General features: G+C 53.7%; 1 protein-coding gene across 6 annotated transcripts in view; it reads right to left on the bottom strand.

The window, feature by feature from the left end:
- ACTN4 (actinin alpha 4) overlaps positions 1-22713 on the bottom strand; it is a 68669-nt gene that overhangs the window by 25935 nt on the left and 20021 nt on the right. For all 6 annotated transcript variants that reach the window (XM_080827617.1, XM_080827614.1, XM_080827615.1 and 3 more), the window contains exon 2: positions 225-339. In XM_080827617.1, the coding sequence (XP_080683743.1) occupies positions 225-339 (115 nt within the window). The remainder of the gene's footprint in view (positions 1-224; positions 340-22713) is intronic.

Raw genomic sequence — 22713 nt, 5'->3', positions numbered from 1 at the left:
GAGAAAGGGAAGCTTTAGTGACCCCACTGCTCTCCAGAGCCCGCCATCACAGTGCTCTGCCCCCTCCCTGCCCCATCCCAGGCCAGCACCGGGACATGCTGCCATCACTCAGGCCTCATGATCCTTCTAGCAGGCATGGGACAGCTGGGGTAGTGTGTCCCCAGGACCTGCGACAGCATACCTGTTCCAGGTCTGGGTTGTCCTGTGGTGGAAAGGGAACTCACCTGAAATGACCTCCAGAAGGAGCATGAGCTTGAGCCCGTCTCGAAAGTCCTCGTCAATGTTCTCGATCTGCGTGCCGGCCTTCCGCAAGTGGGAGTTGCACCAGGCTGTGAATGTCTGGGGAGCCAAGACAGAGAGGCATAGAGGGTCAGTGAGGGTATTGGGGCTTTCTAGCAAAAGGACTAGGCCACAGCCCTGACATGGGACGACAGTGGCCACCGTGCGGCCTTCGTATGCACTATTTCTATGTCTTTAAGTGACCTGGGCAAGTCAATCTGGGGAAACTGAGGCTCGGGGTAGTTAACAGACCCGTTGTGTTATCAGCCAGGGGGTAAGTGGCAGATTCTCTGAGCCCCGTACAAGCCTCATTTGTTTCCCTGCAAGCCAGACACCCTCTATTCCCTAGGCAACATTCCACTTTCCACCCTTCCAAACCTTAAGGGGGCCTGAGGAGGCTTGAAGTCAAGAGGGAGGCAGGCAGATGCTGAAGGTGACAGGACGCTTTCAGACAGAGAGGGCCACAAATAAGAACCCCAAATCCCCAACACAGAATATCTCCCACAGGGCCCCCGTCACTTAGCCGGCCGCCAGTTTGGCATGTCACCAGACATCAGCCCCCAGAAAGCACGTCACAGCACTTAAGGATGGACATGTCCAGACACCTTCTGGGGCAACTTAGCCTCCCACAACAGGGTCTGGGAACAATGCCATGCTTCTGTTTCTCACGGAGCCCCCGTGCCCCGCCCTGCCCCCTCCATCTGCATAGGCCAGGGTAGAGGTGGGCAGAGGGCCAGGAGTGCACAGAGCACACTCCAGGCCCAGGCCCAGGCAGAGGCCATGTGGGGGGCCAGGGGCTTCCAGGGAGCCTCTGGCAGAGTACCATGTGTTTTGACAACTGTCACCACTCCTGTTCATTCAGACTCCACACAAGGCCCCTCCCAGACAAAGAAGCCACCTAATTAACACGCTGCACCACAGTGAAGATGGGCACGCAGTTTTCTTCCAAACCCACACCCGAACGGTGGGTGACTGTGGGTGGGCCAGGGCCCCCGAGCCCACCCTGTGTGGAGTTGTCCCTTCAGCTAAGGGTGCCCGGGCCTTGCTTCTATCTCTCCTGAGCAGGCAGATCCCCCCAAATCAGCCTGAAGTGCAGCTCCTTGGGGACACCCACAGCAACTTGCTTGGCCCGACAGGATTCTGACTCAGATGTGCCCTCCTCTGTGCAGACCTCATCACGGCACCTCTCTCTCTGGGCTCTCACTCCAGTGCTGTCCTCTGCCTCCCTACACACTCAAGCTCCTGCCACCAAGCAGGTGCTCACTGAGAACACAGGAATGTGCCTTCCCACCCCATTTCCCAGCACCCCCCCTGCAACTCTCAATTCAGACAAATGAGGGCTAGGCTGCTGCTTCCGCTGCCCAAGTGGACACACCATCCGACTTCCCTAACGCGTGCCTCCCCATCCGTAACATGGCAATGAGGATGGCACGCAAGTAATGGTCAGTGTGAGGGTTTGCAGTGGTGATGCCCGGAGAGCACATGGCAGGTGCTCAATAAACAGCAGGTCCCTGGTCATCGAGGGGCGTCCCCACATCTCCTCCTTTCCTGAAATCCAGCCACCTCTACCACTGAGTGCCTCCTCCGTCCCCACCTGCCCAGGCCGCCACACTGCCCCTGGCAGCTCTCAGCCATGTTCTCCAGTCATTCTGGGTCCTACTGGATGCTGCCTGCACATGTGCAAGCTCCGAGGGAAGCAGGAGGGACGTCTCACATCCCGTATGCCATTATAATGCCTAAGCCACACACGGCCATGGTGGTGGGTGGCAGTGGGCTAGGCTGGGGCAGGAGGGGACCGAGAATGCCCGTCTTCTGCTTGTGCATGTTCCGAAAGATGCTGGTGAGTGGCAAAGCGACCAATCACGTCCCGAGGCTAAGGACCCAAGAGGGCGATTCCCAGAGGCTGACACCCTCCACCCCCGCCAGGGCTGTGATGCTGCCAAGGGCCAACATCTAGACCCCTGGTCTGCAGGCAGGGCCAGGAAGACATCTAAATGGCAGCCGTCATCAACCTGGGTTGATGCCTGGGTTACGCCCATGCACTCTCAAAGGGCACAGGCCTGGGTTCAAATGCCAGCTCCCTAACATACTTATACCTGTTTCCTTCTCTGTCGGATGGACTTATCAGAACCTACCTCATGCAGCTGCTGTGGGATTAAGTGGGGGAGATGCTTTAAAGCCCCCAATACAGTGCCCGGCATAAGGCAGATGCCAGGTGAACTGGCTGCTTCCCTCTCTGCAAAGGCCCTCCCCCCTGCCCCAGGGTCTGGAGTGGAAATGGAAGTGCAGGAAGCCCTCCTCCCTGGAGGCTGTGGGCAAATCTCGCCTCTCAGGTTCATGCTATTCATCCTCACGAGGTCACTGCACGAACCGCCCTCCAAACGTGCCCCGCAGCCTGTGCCCAGCTCCTCTGGGGAAGCACACAAGAGCTCTGGGGCTTGGGGCTCGCACAGACCCGGGCCAAAATCTTGCCTCTGCCAGTGAGGCAAGCTTCCAGCAGGCGAACCCTGGGCAGGCGGTGAGCCTCAGATTCTTCCATGGTGAAACAGGTATAGTGACCTCGCCTCTTAAATGAAGATTAAACAAAATAATTCAAGTAAATCACTTAGGACCGGGCCTGGCACAGATGAAGTAAGCACTCGGTGCTACACATATGTCAAAGAAAGATCTATCTTCAAATAAATGGTAACTAGGCACCGTGCGCTTCTGTCTCCCTAGCTGCAAGCAGGCACAGTCCTAAGCAGAACAGAGCAGGTGCCGGGAGAATCTGCGCTTGCCCGTCCAGGCGGCGAGAAGGACTCCCTCCCCGACGTGCCGCAGACAGAACAGAAACCCCGCCGACAGGCCTCCCGCCCTCCCTCTCCATGCCCTGCTTGGCTCCGTTTCCTCCTAGAAGACGAGGGGCACGTACTGACACCAGAGAGGTTCACGGACAGAGACAACAGGACCTCAGAAGGCCATCCGGAGGGAACAAGTCCACCCCAGACGGCCACCTCTTCACGCACTGACCGGTGAGTAGGAGCTGAAATTCAGATGGGACATTAAAAATTCAGGTTTTTTTCCTAGCTGGTTATGAGAATAACTCTCTACTTATACACTTCCTCTCCCTACCCAGTTTAGACTAAGATGTGTGGGGTGGATAGTGTTGGGGGGGCGGTTTCAATAGATAGAGGCCTTGGGCGCCCACCACACCGCCCTCCGCAATGCACAGTTCTCAGAGCAGGAGCCTCAGAGCTCAACCGCCGACAGGTCCCAAAGCCCTGCGATGCCCCAGGCCCATGGGGCTGGAACACGCCCGTTCTCTCGACAAGCATTTGCTGGGAGTCGACCCCGGGCCAGGTCCTGGGCCGAGTACCCAGGCGTGAGCAACCGAGGACATAGCCTCCAAACTCACGGGGCACCTGGTCCGAACAGGGAGAGGGGCTCGTGAATCAAGCAGCGACTCAACTACAGAAGCAACACCTGCAGGGGAAGCGGTGAGAGTTACAACGGGAGGGGACACTTCCAACGAGCTCACGATGTGCTGGGCACCGTGTCACATACTAACTTCTCTCATCTTCACAACTACCTGTGGGATAGCTGCCACCATTGCCCCATTTTACAGATGAGGAAACTGAGGGTCTGGGAGGTGTCATGACCTGACCACCGATAGTCACGTACCTAGAAAGTTACTGAGCTGGGCCAGGTGCTCTGAGCTTCAGAGGCTACTCTGAGGTGTCAGGACTGTGCCCTCTCCCCGCTGCCCCCAGAAAGGGAGCTAAAGAGTGTTCAACATCCTAGTTCCTGATCTAGTGGTAGGAACAGACACAGGGAAGTGTCCCTAAGGAGGCGATTCTAGACTCTGATATGATTGAGAAAGAGTGAAGACAAAAATAAGGAATCTTTTCCAGATAACAGGAACAGCATGTGCAAAGGCCCTCCGGCATGTTTGACGGCAAAGAAGGGAGCAAGGCAGAGCATGCTGGGCCAGGAGGCCGGCAGGGGCTACTCACAGGGCCTGGGGAAGGTCACACTGGCATCGGCTGTGTGAGGGCAGAGCTGAAGGGGGCGAGGGTCGATGCTTGAGGACCAGGAAGAAGAGAGTAAAGAGCCTCCAAGACTTAGAGGAGGAAGGCGGAGGAGTCATGGAGGCGGATAGAGATACCAACTGTCGTGACTGACAAAGGCAAGCTCAAGGCTTCCATTTTGTTGGGGGGTGGGGGTGTCCAGAGCTACCGGCAGGCACTCTGTGGGAGGAAGAAAACGCAAAAGGCATCGAGCTCAGCTGGGTTTTACTATTAAGGCCATTTTCAGGGTAAGCACAAACTCTGAACAGCGTCCATGACCCCGTCCACTCAGTGCCTTCTCCTGGTCAACAAATCCCGCCTTGGAACCCCTACTGGGCTCTGGGCAGGGGAGAAGCTAAGCAGACAGTTTACATTCTGGCGGAGGGGGAGTGGGCACCTCAACGGAAATTATGCAAGAACTGCTAATTACTAGTTCTCACTATTTCTACGGAGTACCTCTTTAAAACCTCCAACCTCATGATCATGTAAATTATCATCTCCAGTTTACAGATAACGAAACTGAGGCAGGCAGAGGCGCAGTGACCTGCCCGAGGTCACACAGCTTGTCCACACAAACTCAGGGCAGACCCTCACCCACAAAGTCTGAGTGGGATGCTTGGTACCGGCCTGGCAAAGCAGGGCCAGCAGAATGGGGTCAAGAAGGCGCCCCGCCCCAGCCCCGCCCCTGAGCGGGAGGGGAACTCACAGAGTGAGGCAGGCAGAGCTGTGTCTCCACAAGCTCACCTGCTTCCTAAAGGGCCGCCTGGACCCAGCACAAGGCAGGGGAAACAACGCTGGGGCTGGCCCTGTTGCTCCGGGCCTGTACTTGTCATTCTGAGAAGGGAGCCTGTGCCCAGCCCTTGACCTATCTAGGGAGGAAGGAAGGATGTGGATTTGTCTGTCTTTGAGAGCACACGTGAAAAAAACCACAGAGAAGAGGCTTAGAACTTGCCTCTGCACACTGGCAGCCTGTTCGAGATTCTTCTCGGGTTGTTAAAATAGCACAGGGTGCAAGTTGGGGAGAGGAAGGGGTGGAAGGAGAGAGAAAGCCGGGCCTGTTGGTTCCTCCGGGGTCCAGTCACCACTCCCAGGGCTGTGGTGCACCGGGGAAGGCAGGCGGGCTTCAGAGGGGCCCCTGGGCTGTTTCTGCTTTGTCACTCCGTGTGTGGGGGCAGGGGGAGAGAGGAGGGCTAGCATGCAGGCCATAAAGTCCTTCCTGTGTCACAAGGACCCCTCCCAGTGGCCAGGATGTGGGGCGGCTGGGTGAATGAATGATGGATATTGTTCGGGAGATGACCTAAGCAGCCAGGAATGTGGCGGGGGGGGGCCTTTAATGAGCCATTCATTGATGACTCCCTCCCCCAACCCAAAGAGGTAAACCCTCTCTACTCTGGGGTAGTCAGTGAATAAGAACCGAACGTGAAAACACAGGGCAACCAAGTGGTGTTCCAGTGGGCACAGTGATGGTGAGTGCAAGAAAGGGTCCTGGTAGGATGCTGCCGCCCCAGCTGGAAAAACTTTCCTTCCCTCTTTTTCTCAATGACTTCCTGTTACAAAACAAGGCCGTGGCACTGAAGGGGGTGGTGTGGAGAGAAATGTCAGTTGGAAGCTGGAATTCCACTAAACCCAGAATAAAGGGAAGCCTCTTGCAAAGTCAGTCTGGGCCTAGAAACAGGTTGAGCCAAGTCCCCTGGCCGGGGCAAGCATGCTGGCTTTGATTATGGGCCCTGGTTAGGAGGACTCCCAGACCAGCGTGGAAGGCTGCGTGTTCCTACTCACAGCAGCTCACATGTGGATTCCACTGACTCCACGCCTCAAAGAATTTTAGGGCCAACTCTGCCGCCTCATGCTGCACCCGCTGCCTTCCGCTGTGGACCCTGCCCACCCCGTGAGCAGGACGTCGCAGGCCAAGAGCCTGACCCCCAAGGACCGGATGCATCTTTTCCCCAGGCCCAGGCCTGACCCGAGTGGGTCACACCAAACTCCCCCAGGGTACACGGAGGCAAGACAGGGCTCCCCGTGGTGCTGGGAGTTTTCAAACCTCGTCTCTGCAATACCGTGTTGGGTCTGCTGCTCCGCTGGGGCACCGGCTGCCTTGAGGGAGAGGGCGCCGTCCCACCTCCTGAACTCCCACCTTGCCTGCTGTGGCCTCTGATGCTGCCCATGGTTCCTGCTTCCACAGGTCCTCGGGAAGGGTGTCTGGGGCTTGGACACAAGGGAGTGACAGCTATTTATCCCAAGGACAGGCATCCACCATTCTTATCGCCCATCGGCCTGGCTACTGCCACGCTCCAGACGAGCCCTGGCCCCAGTGGGGCATCTTTTCAGGTCCTGAAAGCAGAAACTGCTCCCCTGACCCCCGGGTTCCATCACCAACTATAAAGGCCCTTTCAGGCCCCGCCGGCTCAGCCTACTGGAATCTGGTGGCCAGTGGCCCAGGCAAGAAGGCGATCACCCCAGCAACAGCCTCAGGGACCATCCAGGGAGTCTGTGAGCCTCTGGAATTGTACGTGTGAGTAGTGTTCTGAACACCCACTGCCTTTAGCAGAGCCGAAGGGGAGAGAAACTAGGGAGCGGGCTGAGAACAGAGAACGAACCGGCTGCCAGGTCACGGATGCAGCCCCACCAGCACGGGAAATTGAGGCGGGCGGTTTGCAGCATGGGGGACACAATGAGCTGCCCACCCAGAACCCAACTGCACAGCTAGCCAAGGGCAGAGTGGGCCTGCTGCGTGTCCTGCCCCATGACGACATAACCTAATTTGAAAGCAATTACAGGGAAATATGGAATGCTTATGTCCTGGCCTGACGTTGCCTTATTCGGAGTTTTCTCAGCCTACATGAAAAAGCTCTGACTTTCCAGCCGGAGGAGAGGTATAAATACTGGAGAACAGAGCTGTGAGCATTCCAAAGGTCCTGCGTGTCCACACAGAGACCAGCTCTCCCCCATGCCCCCACCCCAGGAGCCACCATTCCCGCCTTGGCCAGTCCCCCCGGGAAGCACGTTCGTTGCTGCAAGAGACTGACTTTGCAGTATCGTCCCCATCTTGTGAGCACTGGTCTCTAACTTTCCTGTCATTCCTCACAGGGCTGGCTATCTCTCATCATTCAGGACTTCCCTCAGATGACATCACCCCAGGTCTTCCCTGACCTTGGCATCTGTACCTCGCAGTCACTTTGCTCTGTTATGTTGTATTTGTTACTCTCAGAAATGATGTCGCCCATCCATAACCAGTCCCCCTCCCGAGTATACTGTCGTCTCCATGAGAGCCGAGTCGGGTCCGCTGCAGGACTCCACGGCCTTGCATGGCTGGCGCTCAGTAAACCCCAGAAGAAGCAGAATGGCCTGGGGGCTTCTCATGACCAGTCACTGATGACTTCATGGTTTCTGATCTCATTTTATACTGGTGAGAGTCCCGAGTTAGGGATAAAACTGCTTACTTTCAACAGTTCACAGAAATAAACCCCAGAGCTGTAGACACTCCTAAAGCCAGCCAGGGAAGACACTGTTCTTGGCTTGCTGCTCTGATGGAAGGGGAAAGGAGCCCTCGGGAACTCACCCGGTGCGCTCAGGCCATCAGGGCTCCTGGGCTCCCGTGTGCGAGGGTGGGGCCTGGATGGTGGGGTGGGGGGCAGTGGACGGAGAGGACAAAGTGACAGAGTGGGGAGCAAGGGCTCTTGAATCTCACGCCTGGCTTCAAATGCTCACCTCGCCACTTACTGTGTGTGTGTGTGGCCTGAGAAAACAAGTGTCACCTCTCCCAGCTTCCGCTTCCTCCTTTGTAAAATGAGGGTAACAGGCATGGTGTGAGCGTCCCAACAGGGCAATGCCCACACAGTCTGCGGAGAGTGAGCGATCTGGGCTGTTCTATTCATTACTGCAGCCTTCCTGTTCCCAAAGGTGCCTCCTGCAGCAGCAGCACCGCAGCTGGGGAAGCCAGACACCACCCCCCCACCCAGGATCCGCACGCTGCTGGCCATACTCCGGGGGCTGACACAATGCGATCTCCCCCCGAATTCCCCTTGCCTTTGCCTCACCACCAAATGAGTAAAGGAACATAAGGACCAGACCCGGTTCTTCATGCTGCCAGAGACCCTTTAAGCCCAGAGGTCCTGGACCCTGCCTGTACATTAGAATTACCCTTGAGCTCTTCTGGTTTTTCCTTTCAATTTTTAAGACAATAAATACTGTTTTACGCCACTAAGCTTTGAGGCAACTTGCTACCCAACTTGCTACCCAGCGGTAGAGGCCCTAATACAACACGGAGGCAGATATGCTGGATGGCGGGCTGGCATGTGTTTTTTGAATCAGGTGCAGGTTGGAGAACCCATTCTTTTTTGTTGTTATAATTCACATACCATAGAACACACCCTTTTAAAGCATAAAAATTGGTGAGTTTTAGTTTATTCATGAGGCTGTACAGTTATCACCGCTATCTAACCCCAGAACACTTTCATCCTGATAAGCCCCCCCCGCCCCCCCCAGCTCCTGGCAACCACTAGTCTACTGTCTCCGTGCATTTGCCTTTCCAGGGACATTTCCTATCAATGGAATCACACGGTATGTGGCTTCAGTCTGGCTTCTTTCACTCAGGGTGTGCTCAAGGTTCACCTGCAATGGTGGCAGGTGCGCTACGTTACTTCCTGAGTATTCTTCCAGCACATGCATGTAGCATGTTTTGTTTATTCATTCGTTTGCAAGCCGATGGATGTCTGGAGCATTCCCACCTGTGCTATGGTGAATGAGGCTGCTACGGACATTCACGTGCAAGTTTTTGCATGGATGTGTGTTTCCAGTTCCCCTGCGTGTACACCTAGAGGTGTAAGCACTGGGGCATATGGCAACTCTCTGTTCAATCATAGGAGGAACTACCAGACCATCTTCCGAAGAGGCTTCGCCACCTTACGTTCCCATCAGCCACACAGGAGGGCTCCGACTTCTCCACGTCCTGGCCAACGCTCACTATCGGACTTTTCTGATTACAGTCATCCTGGTGGTTGAGAGGCGCCGTGTCTCACTGTGGTTTTGACCTGCATTTCCCTCATCACTGATGATACTGGGCATCTTTTCATGCACTTATTGACTATTTGTAGTAACCTCTTCGGAAAATGTTTCTAGTCCTTCGCCCATTTTTTAAATGGTTGTCTTTTCACTGTTGTGCTGTAGGAATTCTTTATATAGTCTGGACACTAGACCCTTATCAGATACATGATTTGCAAATATTCTCTCCCATTCTCAGTGCTGTCTTTTTACTTTCACTTTCTGAACTATTCTTTGAAGCAAAAAAAAAGTTTTTGATTTTCAATAAGTCTAAGATAACTATTTTTCTTTGGTTGAGTGTGTTTTTGGTGTCCTAATAAACCACTGCCTAATCCAAAGTCACGAAGCCTTACGCCAATGTTTTCTTACAAGTTTTACAGTCTTAGTTCTTACATTTAGGTCTTTGATCCAGTTGGGAGTTATTTCGTATATGGTGTGAGGGAGGGGTGCAATTCCATTATTTGTATGTGCATATCCAATCTTCTAAGCACCATTTATTGGAACGTCATCTCTTTCCCCATTGAGTAGGTCTTTTGCCCTTGCTGGAAATCAAGTGACAATAAATATATGGGACCTGGGAGTTTCATAAAAATGCCTGAACTTCACCCCAGGTCAGACGAATCAGTCCCCGTAGATGGGTCCTAAATAGTGAAACTAAGGAAGCTTACCAAGTAAGTGTAACATGTTGCCAGGTTGAGAACCACCACACTAACTCCTTGACTCTACAAGTGAGGAAACTGAGGCCCAGGGAGAACTACGGTACCCCCTGCATCTGTCAGACTGAACCTGACCCTGGGGCTAAAAGAAACCCCCCAGAGAAGTGGGGTAGGCAGCCCAGGGTAGGGAGGTCCCCCAGTCTGAGCTTGTCTTTGTTCTTAAATGGACCTTTTCCGGAGCTATCCCCCACACACAGAAAACCAACCAACCAACCAACCCAAAGCTACTGAGATTACACAAAAGAAATGGGTCCTCCCCAAGGGGAAGAGGCTGCCCTCCTCACACAGAATGCACAGGGAGATAAGGGTCTGAACTAAAGGCAGGTGGGGCCCACAGGGTAGAGGTAGAAGGCAGCACTCAGCTCTCAAAAGAAAGCTTTTCAGCAGGAAAAGGAGATGGGTGAGGCCTACTTGGAATGGCTACCTTTAAAAGAAAAAACTTCCACTCCCAAAAGGCTGTTTTTAAATTAGGGCAGCAGCAGAGACTGGGGACATGCCCTCCGCCTCCTCTGGCCCAATCTGGCATTTTGCTGTGAAACGATCAGGCACAGAGGCCCTTCACCTGGAGAGCAGGGAGTCTGAGCTACAAAAACCCCATTTACTTTCAATGGCTTACAGCTCAGCTCAGGTTTCGGGGTAGGAAGGGAGATTAAAGATTGTCTGGTTTAAACTTTGATCTTTCAAACAGATAGCCAAGTGAGGCAATTCTGGCCCTGAGACTATGTGGCTTGGAATCCTAACAGGTGCCTAAGAAAATCAGCCTGTCAATTTTACATTTCAGCATGAACAAATCTGCCCATGGACTTGCTTCCTAGATAACAGGCAGTTGGTATTTGGGGAGACAGAGTCAGAGGGGGAACTGAGAAGACTCCAGGCTACTGCTGCTCTCAGCCAGCAAAGCCCATCCCAGAAACACCCCAGCAGAACGGAGAAGGGAAAAGGCAGGGGTATCTGGAGGCAGGGCAAACACCACCATTTTGCCTTCTGTTCACCGACTAGCAGACAGCCTGCTTCCTGCTGGAACTGACATGATCACAAACTGGGCTGTGGTGGCAGGAGGGCATTTATGCTGGGCCTACGAGTGATTTCTAACTGGTGTAGGTTTTGCTTTTGACAACTGAAACTCCTCCTTGGTGATCCTTTCCCTTTTTCTTGTTTTGGGGCATTCTGATTGAATGGTCACCGATTAGACCCAAAGCCGCCTCCTACTCCAATGAAAGGGAGGGGTGTCCGGGGGTGGTTGGCATGGCTAGGGCAGAACTGGGTTGGCCTGGAAGGGGGGCTGGAGCCCCGGGCAGCACGCACAGACACACACTTGTTTCATCTGTGCTCTGTCCCACTGGCTTCCCACTCACAGAGCCTGGGAATAAGACGATCCCTTCGAGAAGCAGGGTGAGTCAGGAGGCCAAGAGAATATAGGGCATTTATCTGCGTGATCAACTCCTCTCATCTCTGAGTGGCCCAGAACTGGCAGGGCACCCACAGAGGTGCTGGGTCCCCATCAGCCTGTCCACCCTCTGCTGAGGCTCCGGGCAACTCCTCTCGGCAGCTGGGACCGAGCAAGGGCTCAGTGAAAACTGGATGAGGGACTGAATGAATCCATCGTCAATACGGGAGGTGCCTCAGACCCGAAATTCCTGGCTTAGAGTCTGGAGTTTGCCAAGAGGTAACTGGTGGTGTTCAAAGTTACCCATTCTTGCCCTGAGCCTCGTGTAAGCAGGCTCTGGGTCTACTTCCTGGCACTATGATGGTGGGGGGTGGGGAGCACAACTTCTGTGGGTGAAGAAATTGTTCTCCACGTGGGGGTCTCTTTTTTCTTTTACCATATTCACTCCATCTCAGACCCCCTGAACATACAAGATGGACAGTATCAATAGCATCTTGAAAGGATTTTTTTTTTTTTTTTAAAGAAAACCCAAAATAAGGTTCTATAGCCAAAGTGTAATTACAGGATTGGGAGGAACCAGTCCAGAGACTGAAACCTCTGACTCATAATTGCTCCATTAAAAATGGTGAAACCGTTTGCCCTGGCAGAGTGACAGGGTTAGACTCTCACTCGGGCTCGCCCCACCTACAGGCCTTCCTGGGGCTGGTACTGGGGCCTGGCCAAACCACAGAACAGTCACAAGGGGCGACTGTCTCCAGGAGCAGTGTGATGTCAGAGGAGGAGGGGGAGGCCCCCACCTCTCTCAGGGGCACATCGGACTCCTGGCCCTGTCACGACAGGGGAGTGGCTTTGTATGCGCGTGTGTGTCGGGAAGACAGGAGGTAATGGAGTGCCATCGGGAAGCTGTGGGGTCAGTCTTCCAGAGAGGACCTGCGTCCCAGCTCTGAGCTGAGCTTCCAGAGAAGATAGCAAGAGCTGTTTTTATGACTGGGCGGGGCAGGAGGCTTCCCCTAATCTAACTGTACAAATGACTCACATTTACTGAACGCTTATAGCTTGCCAGAATTTGTTCTGAGCGCCCTACACGTTACAGGTGAGACTCCCAAAGCTGAAGCAATCTGCCAGTGGTCACACCACTGGGGGGTGTCAGAGCTGGGCCCACACGTCTCCCGACCAACCCCAAGTCTGGCCATGATGCCCTTCTGGCTCTGGTTCCCGCTCTGCTGGGCCCCCGGTGAGTTACCTCACTTAGTTTCTCTCATTAGAGCCACTCTAAGGAAGACACAGAACCAAGTGTGGCCCCGGAGGCTCTTGGCCAATCCCATGGGCCACAAGCACCACAGGCCTCACGACAGGCTGCAGGGTGAGTCATGGGAGAAGGAGGGCCAGTCAGGTGACCCAAAGAGAATCAGAGCTATGCTGAGGTGGCCTGGTTACCTTGACATTCCTGTGATTCTGCCAAGGTAAAAAGTAACCCGAGGAGTTTGCCTTATATGGGCACAATGACAGATTTCAACACAACGTGTTAACTGACCCTCTGCATCAAATCTGTCCCCAGATTGCAAAGGAGAGGCCTGATAATGTTCTGAAGGTATAGAAATAACAATTTATGACATGCTATCACACTCAGAAAACAAAGGTGCAGCCCAACTGCCATTGTGGGGCTCTTCAAGACATGGGGGGAGGCTGGTGGCCCCCAGGCCAAGTGGCTCTATCCCTCTCCTCCTCCCACGTGGCAGGGAAGGCTGGGCTTAGGCCCCTCCCTCCGTTCACAGGGCCTGGTCCACGGCAGGGCCTGGATCAAGGCAGAGCCTGGAGGAAATCAATTTCAGGCTGGAGCAGAACAGCCAGTCCTCTATGGGTTCAGAGAGCCCCAACCACCTGCTTTCTCCCAGAGGAGTCCAAAAAGGAGAGACAGGAGCTGCACAGGGAGCCACAGCCTTTCAGGTCCGTGGGGAAAAAAGTGGTGAGGTCTCAGTGCCTTAACATTGTGTGAGAACCAAAGGAGGTGACCAGGCCTCCCCAGGTTCCAGAGTCATCCCAGCCTGGGCCCCCAAATGCTGGCATCAGACACCCCCCTCCCAGGCAGACCCCTGCCCCGCCAGAAGAAGACACTGCTCTGAGCTCCTGCCAAACTTCAATCATCCATTCTAATTTTCAAATGTACCGGGTGTCTACTACACACCACCTACTATTCTGAGCCCTGGGATTAAACAGACAAACATCCCTGGTCTCATGAACCTTCGGTTGTAGCAGAGGAGATAAGAAGTAGAAGAGAAGACAGGAGACAATGACACAACACAACAGGGCAAAGTGGCAGGAGTAACCGGTGGAGGGGGCAGCTGAGGCGGAGATCAAGTTCAGCCAGTCTAGGAAGACCTCTCTGTAGAGGCGGCAAATAAGCCCGAACAGATAAGGAGCCACTGTGGGCCACCTTCTTCAGAGACACACAGGCCCGAGTGGACCCCACAAAGGGACACTCCCAGGCCAACAAGGGTGGACAACGGGAAGTCACACCAAGAAGTGCTTGTCAAACAGCACTCCCAAAAGCCCTCTGCCTTGAGAGGTGCCAGGGCTGAGGTCAGGTGCCTCCTACACAAATTTACCCTCAGCAGAGCTCTTTTCGTCTGTTTTATAAAATGGCAGATACGCATGGGACTCAACTTGAAACAGTTGTGCCGCTGAAAACTACCGCCGAGTTAGATCTCAATCCTCCACGTGGAATCTGTCCCAAAGGGCTGTGGCCCTGACACGGCAGCCCCCACGCCTCCCCAGATGGAGGGGAAGACTGGGCTCTGTCCGCCGAGCTCTGGAAGGGGAAAGGGGAGTTTCCGGTGCCACTGACGTGAATCCCCTTCCCTCCCCTGCCCTGCTAAAGCCTTTGATCCTCTGGCTCTGTGGGTGGCGGGCGGCTGGAGGAAGGCAGACAGGACATGTGCTGCCATTCCAGTCTGAGACGGTGGAGGCCTGCTCCCTTCTGTAAGGTGGAGCCACAAACAAAGGGAAGATAAGAAGGCCTGTATCCCAAAGTTCCCGGGTGTCTGGCCTGGCGCCCACAGATAGAACTTGACGGGGAGAACAAGAGACAGGCAGCCTGAATCCAGCAGGGAAAGTAGGTGGCCGTTCTCCTTGGTGGGAGTGAACCGTTGCCATGAGTTCCAATTCCCACAGCATCCTGTCCTCTCGGACAAGAAAACAGAAGAGGAAGAACTACAGGCAGAGAGAAGGGAAAACGCTCAGTTCATGTCACTAAGCATCTACTAAGGTGAAAGTGGCCTTCAGCTAGCTTTCCCACCTCCTACGGGTGTGGGGCGGGAGCTGAGATTCAAGACAAAGAGAATCACAAGCAAGGGTCTAGGGAGAGCTGCAGAAGCTGCCAGTGCTAGCCAGAAGGAGGGCATGGTCTGGCTGGAGAGGGACACCGCAGGGCAGGCAGTGTGATTCGAGGACAGCAGAGGTCAGGTGACACCTGATCTAGGCTGTGAAAGAGGAGCATGATTCTGATAGGTGATGACCTGGGAAGAAGGTCACTCCACGTAGTGGGAACATCAAGAGCAAAAAACACCAACGTGCAGATGTCTGGGAACCCCCAAGAAGCAGCAGGAGATGGGGTCCAAAAGTAGAGGGAGGCTGAAGAACCCTGAGTTGTTCTTTGGGCCGTGAGAGGCAGGTTTCTCTGTGACCTGGTTACATGTTGAGTCTCAGAAAGATAACGCTCAGGGGGCTAACGAGATGAGGCAGGGGACTGGGGTGAAGCCAAACCCCAGGGACAATGAGGGGGGCTGACGTCAGAGCACTTCCCGGGTGCCAGACATGGTCCAAAGGGCACACGAGCATGAATTTTGCTGAGATCTCACCCAGCCCCAGGATGCACGCACTATCCTCACAGAGTGGTTACACCACTTCCCCGAAGTCACACAGCACATGGCAGCACTGCAGCCGCACCCAGGCTGATGAGAATCTGTGCCTGAAAGCACCCCCTGTGTGGCCCTGAGCTAGGACAGCAGGAGCAGTGAAGGGAAGGAGGAAGGGGAGGGTTCGGAGAGATACATGAGAGAAAGAAATCGGTACAACTGGGCTGCTGCTCCAGGGTTAGAAGTCAAAAGAGGACTCCCACACTTCTGAACCGGATGACCACGGGCAGGGCAACGTCCAGGCCAGGCAGCAAGGACTCATCGTGGTCTGGGATATGCCAAATGTGCTGCAAGTGCTACGCAACCGGCTGCCAATGCAGAAACCGAGTCTACAACTTGGCGAAAGGGTCACCTGTTCCCTCGGTCACTCACTCAAACATCTCCCCAGCTTCTCCTGTGACCGGGCATGGTGCTGGGGCCTGGTGTTTGGGGAGAGGTTAAGGCTAGGTTCCTCCATGAAGAGTCTAACAGGGGACAGTGACAGGTGAGCAAACAACCCCACAGGAGAGTGACAAGTGAGGTGGGACTGGAGATTCAGGAGTCGTGCATGGAGAGGCGAGACCAGAGGCCGGGGAGCAGGGTAGATAAACTCCTCCAGAGGAAAGGACACTGGGAAATGCACACACTTCAGAGGCTGGCAGAGGGAATGGAGCCAGAGACAGGAAGGACAGGGAAAAGTCAGAGAAGCAGAGAAAAGGGGAAGACAGGCTCTTCTTCGGACAGGTCAGAAGTGTAACACAGCGTGGTTACATAGAAAACATAAATCTGGGGCACCTGGGTGGCTCAGTGGGATCAGTGGTGATCCCAGGGTCCTGGGATGGAGCCTTGCATCAGGCTCTCTGCTCCACAGGGAGCCTGCTTCCTCCTCTCTCTCTCTCTCTGCCTACCTGTGATCTCTGTCTAATAAATAAATAAAATCTTAAAAAAAAAAAGAAAACATAGATCTGTATCAGCTAAACATACAAACACATTTACAGGTGATGCCTGCGGTTGCCTTTAAAATACTCTAAAGGCAGGTGGCGTGTTGGGTGACGCTGAAAACAAGTTTGGCGAAGTGATATTTGCTCCTGCTGGGTGATGGGTACGCTCGGATTCTGTCTCTGCTTGCAAATGCTCCTGTGTGTGTGTGCGCTCTGAAAGGATCATGCACCACAAAGGCGTTGAGAAAGGAGGGCAGGCACCAGTACCCCAATCCCCAGCCCTTAACACAGTGCCTGGCACATGGGAGGTGCCAAATTCTTCCTGCCCGGGGGGTTGCTGTGTGTACCCCTGGGGGTGGAGAGGAGCCAGTCTCTAGAGATCGTTGAGAGAGCAGACTCGGGGCTTTGTGGGGGCCCAGAAGTACACTGGAACTGAGGACACAGACTCAGCGAGAGAAGCTTACACATTTTTAAAATCACCAAGGCCAATATCCAAGCCTGTTTCTTTTTCCCAGGATAGGACCCGGCTTGCGAGCCACCCGACACCATTCCATCTTCCTGCGAGAGGGACACACAGAGTCCATTGCTCTAGCTTTGGTTTCCCACCAAGTTCCCTGGGCTCCCCTCCTCTCATTACCCAGCAAAGGCCGCTGGCAAATGGGCCCTTGTCAGAGGCATATCAGAGCACACCTCACTATCGTCAAACGAACAATCTCTTTCTCACTTTTCTCCTCTCCTGCAGAACAAAGTTGCATTTAGAAGGAAAAACAGTCTCAGGTTTTGTGTCCCGAACAGAGAGAAGGTCCCAGGGGCGCAAACTCGGAACACAGAGTGGCTGATCCCCCCAGCTTCGCTGTCGTGGACAGTGAGGGAGGTGTGGAGGGATGGGGCAGACAAAGCCCAAGGCCAGGCCTGAGAGCAGACACAGGGCAGCCTGTGGTTCTGGGTCCCAGGGACGGGAGAGCCAAGAGCAGCTATCGAATTCTCCTCAACCACACCATGTAGCCTATCTTTCTCTAGATTTTCCGTGGTTCGGGCTTCTCTGCCAATGCCCATAAATAACAATGGTCACCGAAGATAGCCCGGGTGGCACTTCCTCTCCCAGTCGTGCACGGCTCCAGGCGTGGCTGGGGGTGTGGAGACAAGTGGGCTGCCCCAAACCACAGTACAATACTGAGCCGGGTTTCGGGAAGGTGGCTGGCCTGTTAAACCACGGGGCTAAGTTTTGATATTTTCAACTATCCCTAAAAACGAAACACTTCACTGTCTCCTACCACATGAGCTAATTCGACTTATAGGTAGCAATTTCTATATAAAAGGAAAGAGTTTAAAAAAAGAAAGAATAAAAAAGACAGGTCTCCCTGCATTTAGCCACCTGTATCATTTCGAGGGCAGGGGCCTTCCTCTTGTCACGGTCACCATTGTGTCCCTGCTGCCTAGACCCGTGCCTGGCACACAACATGTGGACATCTAGCTTGCTAAATGTTCGCACAGAAGAAGATTCTGTCCGAACGATCATCTCCCTCCTTTCTCCACTCGAAAAGCACCCTATTTGTGCCCCATCACTACAGGCACTGATGTACCGTTCTGTGGGGACAGCTGGCTACCGTCCTGGGGCTGGAAGCGACCCAGGGAAGAACTTCTTACGACCTTCCAGAGCACAAAGCTTAGCAGAGGGCCAGCTTCTAGATGGGATTCAAGCCGACCTGCAGAGATGGCCTTGGGAGTGACAGTGCTCTCCTTCTCAGATGAGGGCTGCGGGTGCTCAGTCTCCACCCCTGATACCAAGCAGAGCCACTGTCCCTTGGGAGACACTCAAATGAGTGATGGATGGGGAGGTGGCACGTCCATTTTACCTGCCTGACTGGCTGGCTACTTCTACCTTCATTCAATAAATGTTCATTTACTGAGCACCTGTATCTCCAGACACTCTCCCCCATGCTAAGGACACAGCAGTGTCTATCCTCCGGCCTTCACGGTGCCACTGCGAGTAGAAGAGAGCAAAGGATGGTTCCAGTTAAAAGAAAAAGAGGTGACAGACATGTCCCTAAGAGAGGGACTGAACCTCAGGCTGCGGGAGTTGGGCACGACTTCCCTACAAATAGGAGTACAAACTTAAGAATGAGCAGGAGCTGGGGTTGCCGGGGATTTGGAGGGGGAAAGAGGAATCTGCAAGTAGGAATGGGCATGAAGCAGAGAAGCAGCTGGTGTGCCTGGAGCACGGTGACAGGACCAGAAGGGGAGGGGAGATCCTGCAGGGCCCAGGGGACTTCCAGCTTTGATCCCAACGGCAAGGGATACTGATCAAGATTTCAAGCAGGATATTCCCTGGCTCCCAAGCAGAGAGTGGATGGGAGAGGGCCCTGGGGTTGTTGCTCTAACTTCGGCTTGGGCGCCGGGCCACACGGGCGCCGCAGGAGCAGGGGCACCTGGTTACGCTCCTGCAAGGGGACAATGAGGCTGCTTCAGGAGAGCTAGGCGGACCTCGGGGCTTCCGGAGATGAAAAGCTACAGCTCAGGCCTTTCCGGGCCTGTCCATAGTAAAGAGCAGAAGGGCTGCCTGTTTACCTTCCACATCCGGCCACCAATGCCAGGGGGGTGGGGGGAGGCTTCCCAGAGGGAAGGCCCCATGCCGTGTCCTACAGGACACATAATACCCCATCTAGCTTCCTCACAGGCTCTGGGAGGCCCACCAGCCTCCCTCAGCAAAGTCTGCAGCCCCCTCGCAGGACCCAACTGTACAAAGTGCTCACTCTCTCCTGCTTGGCTCTCTCCCCCTCAGCAATACTGAGTCTGTCTCTGAACCACAGGGGGCTCCATCCGCCGCCCTGGGTCTGAGATAATCAGGGTGAGTAATAGACTGCTGCCTCTTTCGAGGAATCTCACTTCCAAGACCCCTTCAATGCTTACTGCTGACATATCTAGCTGCTGAACTTGCTAGAACTCAAGGTCAATCTTCAAAGAGCAGCTGGCTTCAGACGGACCCAAGACAGTGCTCTCGCCTGTGGTTTCCTAGTTGAAGAACGGTGCCCGACCTCACCCCCGCCATGGACTGCCCTTACTGGGACTCCACACCCACAGAACGAGACCTCAGAAGACCCCATCCCAAACCCCACCCTGGCAGACAGAGTAGTAATTAAAACAGCCACCACGTACCAACCTCTACAACACGCCACACAAGCCCCACACATCACCTCCCTGGACCCTGACAACCCAGAGGCAGACACAGTATTGGCCCCATTCTGCAGACAAGGAAGCCACCGCTTCCTTCCCCAGAGTGCCTTGGGCAGTAAGTATAGGGCGAGAATCAGCACGAGAGCCCCCCCAGCTTCATGGCCTATGTTCAAGCCTGCAGCCTCCAAAGCAAGAGACGACCCGAGAACACACCAGGTCCCGCTTCAGCCTCTGCGTGGCCCCAGCATGTACCTTGGGAGCCCCCGTGTCCGGACCCTGCTCTTGCTCTGTTACAAGGCCTCTCGGCTGGGTGACGGAAGAGTGGGGCCCATCCAGCTGACCTTTCATCAGGAAACCCCATGGTAGCAGCTGAAACCCCTGCTCGGCACCTCATCAACCAAAGTGCACATGACTGCGAGATGGACTTGAGCCCGAGATGGCGGGAGGCCTCACCATCAGCCACTGTCAGCCATAAGCAACATGGCCTACGGCATTCACAAAGATCCTTTCTCTTGAGCCTTATTTCTAGGCTTATTAAACAGCAACAAAGTTGAGAAGGCAACACCCAAGCTGGGTTGGCTATATAGCCTCCCCATGTGCTTTTCAGACCAGGATTAATTCTTTGGCTGGTTTTAGACCTTCAATTTCAAAAACATCTAGTTTGTGCTTGTCTGCAAAGGAATGTAGCTGGGCACCTCCCACCAGCAACACAGAAAACAACTCCCACTGCCATCACCTGGTTTGGCCAGAGAGCTAAGTCAAGTCTCCAACACCACCACACTGTTTTCCACAGGCTTCTCCAGACGTGCTGCTCAGTCAAATGCTTGTTTCCAATCTCAGACCCGGAGGTGAAGGGGACATACCCACACACTGGCAGAACTCTAGGCTACTGAAGCAGGGGCATCATCAACTCTGTCCTCTCGCCATACCCCATGCTCCAGGCCCCAAATTGTACGGGTTCTGATGCCATCACATGCCTATAAAGGATCACCCTGAGTCCTTAAGTCTTAGGACCAGCCCTATGAAGTCACAGAAAAGAGAACCAATCGCTCAGCCCTGACATGGGAGAAATAATCAGAAAGAGAAGACTATGGTTTGGGGGTATCTGGGTGGCTCAGGCGGTTAAGCATCTGCCTAAGGCTCATGTCATGAGTCGGCTCAGGGTCCTGAGATCCAGACCCACACGGGGCTCCCTGCTCAGCCGGGAGCCTTCTTGTCCCTCTCCCTCTGCCTGCCCCCCCCACACTCGTGTGCATGCGCTCGCTCTCTCTCTCTCACTGTCAAATAAATAAAATCTTTAAACAAAAAAAAGTACAGTTTGATTCTTGGTTCTGTTGTTTATGGCGGAGTGTCCTTGGATAAGTCATATAACTCTCTGAGTCTCAGTTTCCTCATCTGTAAGGTGGGAATAAAAATACAAGGCTCAGGGGCGCCGGGGTGGCTCAGTGGGTTATAAAGCCTCTGCCTTCGGCTCAGGTCATGATCCCAGGGTCCTGGGATCAAGCCTCGAAACCGGCTCTCTGCTCGGCAGGGAGCCTGCTTCCCTTCCTCTCTCTCTGCCTGCCTCTCTGCCTAGTTGTGATCTCTGTCTGTCAAATAAATAAATAAAATCTTCAAAAAAAAAAATACAAGGCTCAAGCCCTATGTTTATTACAATATTACCCATAATTGCCAAGATAGGGAAACAACCCAAGTATTCATCGGTAGATGAACAAATAAAGAAGATACGGTGTATTTATACACACACACACACACACACACACACACACACAAAAAACAGACTACTCAGCCATAAAAAAGAGTAAGATCTTGTCATCTGTGGTAACATGGATGGACCAAGAAGAGCTAATGCTAAGTGAAATAACAGACTGAAAAAGACAAAGGCCTATTTATAATGAAATCTAAAAGACAAAACAAATGAATAAACAGCAGAAAACAGACCCACAGATACAGAGAACTGATGGTTGCCAGAGGGGAGGGGGTAGGAGGATGGACAAAATGGGTGAAGGCAGTGGGACAGACAGGCTTCCAGTTACGGAATGAGTAAGTTATGCGGAGAAAAGGTACAGCACAGGGAATAGAACAAACGGTACCATAAGTGTTGTATGGGGACAGACGGGAACTATACTTGGGGTGAGCACAGGACAATATACAGACTTGTCCATCACCAGTGCCAGACCCCTGAAACTAACAGAATATTATGTATCAACTACACAACAACTAAACGAGGGGTTCCTGGGTGGCTCAGTCCGTTGAGCACCTGACTCTTGGTTTCGGCTCAGGTCATGATCTCAGGGTGGTGAGATCAAGCCCCTCGAGCGTGGATCACTGGGCTCCACAGTCAGCGGGGAGTCTGTCTGTCCCTCTCTCCCCGCTTCAGCCCCTTCCCCCATCCCACCCCCACTTGTGCGTCTGTGTGTGAATGCTCATGTGCACACACACTTTCTCTCAAATAAGTACATAACTAAAATCTGAACGAAACACAAAGGGAACTCTGGCTGGCTCAGTGGGAAGAACACGCGACTCCTGATCTCGGGGTTGTGAGCCCGAGCCCCATGTTGGGTGTAGAGATTACTCAAAAATAAAATCTTAAAAAAAAAAAAAAAAGAACAAAAACCCACACAAACAACGAACGCACAAGGCTGATGTGACACTATGCTAAGGAACAGATGGAAGCCAAGTGCCATGAGCCTTAGGAGCTGCCATGGGATCCGTCCCAGCATCAAAAAAGGACGTGCTTCCACCGTGCTACACTAGACCAGGAGCCCTGTGAGGGCAGGGCTGGCTCCTGCTCACCCTCCAGGTCTCCCTTCCCTGTCCCCACATCCCCTAATGGCTCTTACTCAAAAGGCCTCTGCTCTTTTTCTTCGTAAGAGTGATTACATTTTGGAAGACTCGAAGTATCTGGGACTTCTGCTGTTGAAGCTATCTCCCCGCACCGGGCTGTAAGCTCCGCAAGGACAGGAAGGAATAGTTCATTCTACCCAGTACCCTGTTCATGGCACATATTGGACAAATGCTCGGAACAGTGAATGGGCGGAGCCACCCCATCTCCTCCATCAACCATGCTGGGATCCGTCATCTAAAACTGGTGAGAAGGCTTCACCTTCCCTTCTTCATCAGTGCGCTGCTCTGCCTCTCTCTTCTCTGTAATTCTTTTCCCTCCTCCTCCATTCATCCCGAACCCACCAAAACGGACATAGACAGGAAGGAGACAAACACCCCTGCACGGTCCAG

Source organism: Martes martes, assembly GCF_963455335.1.
Source record: "Martes martes genome assembly, chromosome: 17".
NCBI classification, from domain to species: domain Eukaryota; kingdom Metazoa; phylum Chordata; class Mammalia; order Carnivora; family Mustelidae; genus Martes; species Martes martes.
Note: the sequence above shows the minus strand (reverse complement) of the source record. Positions and strands in the feature narration are given on the sequence as shown.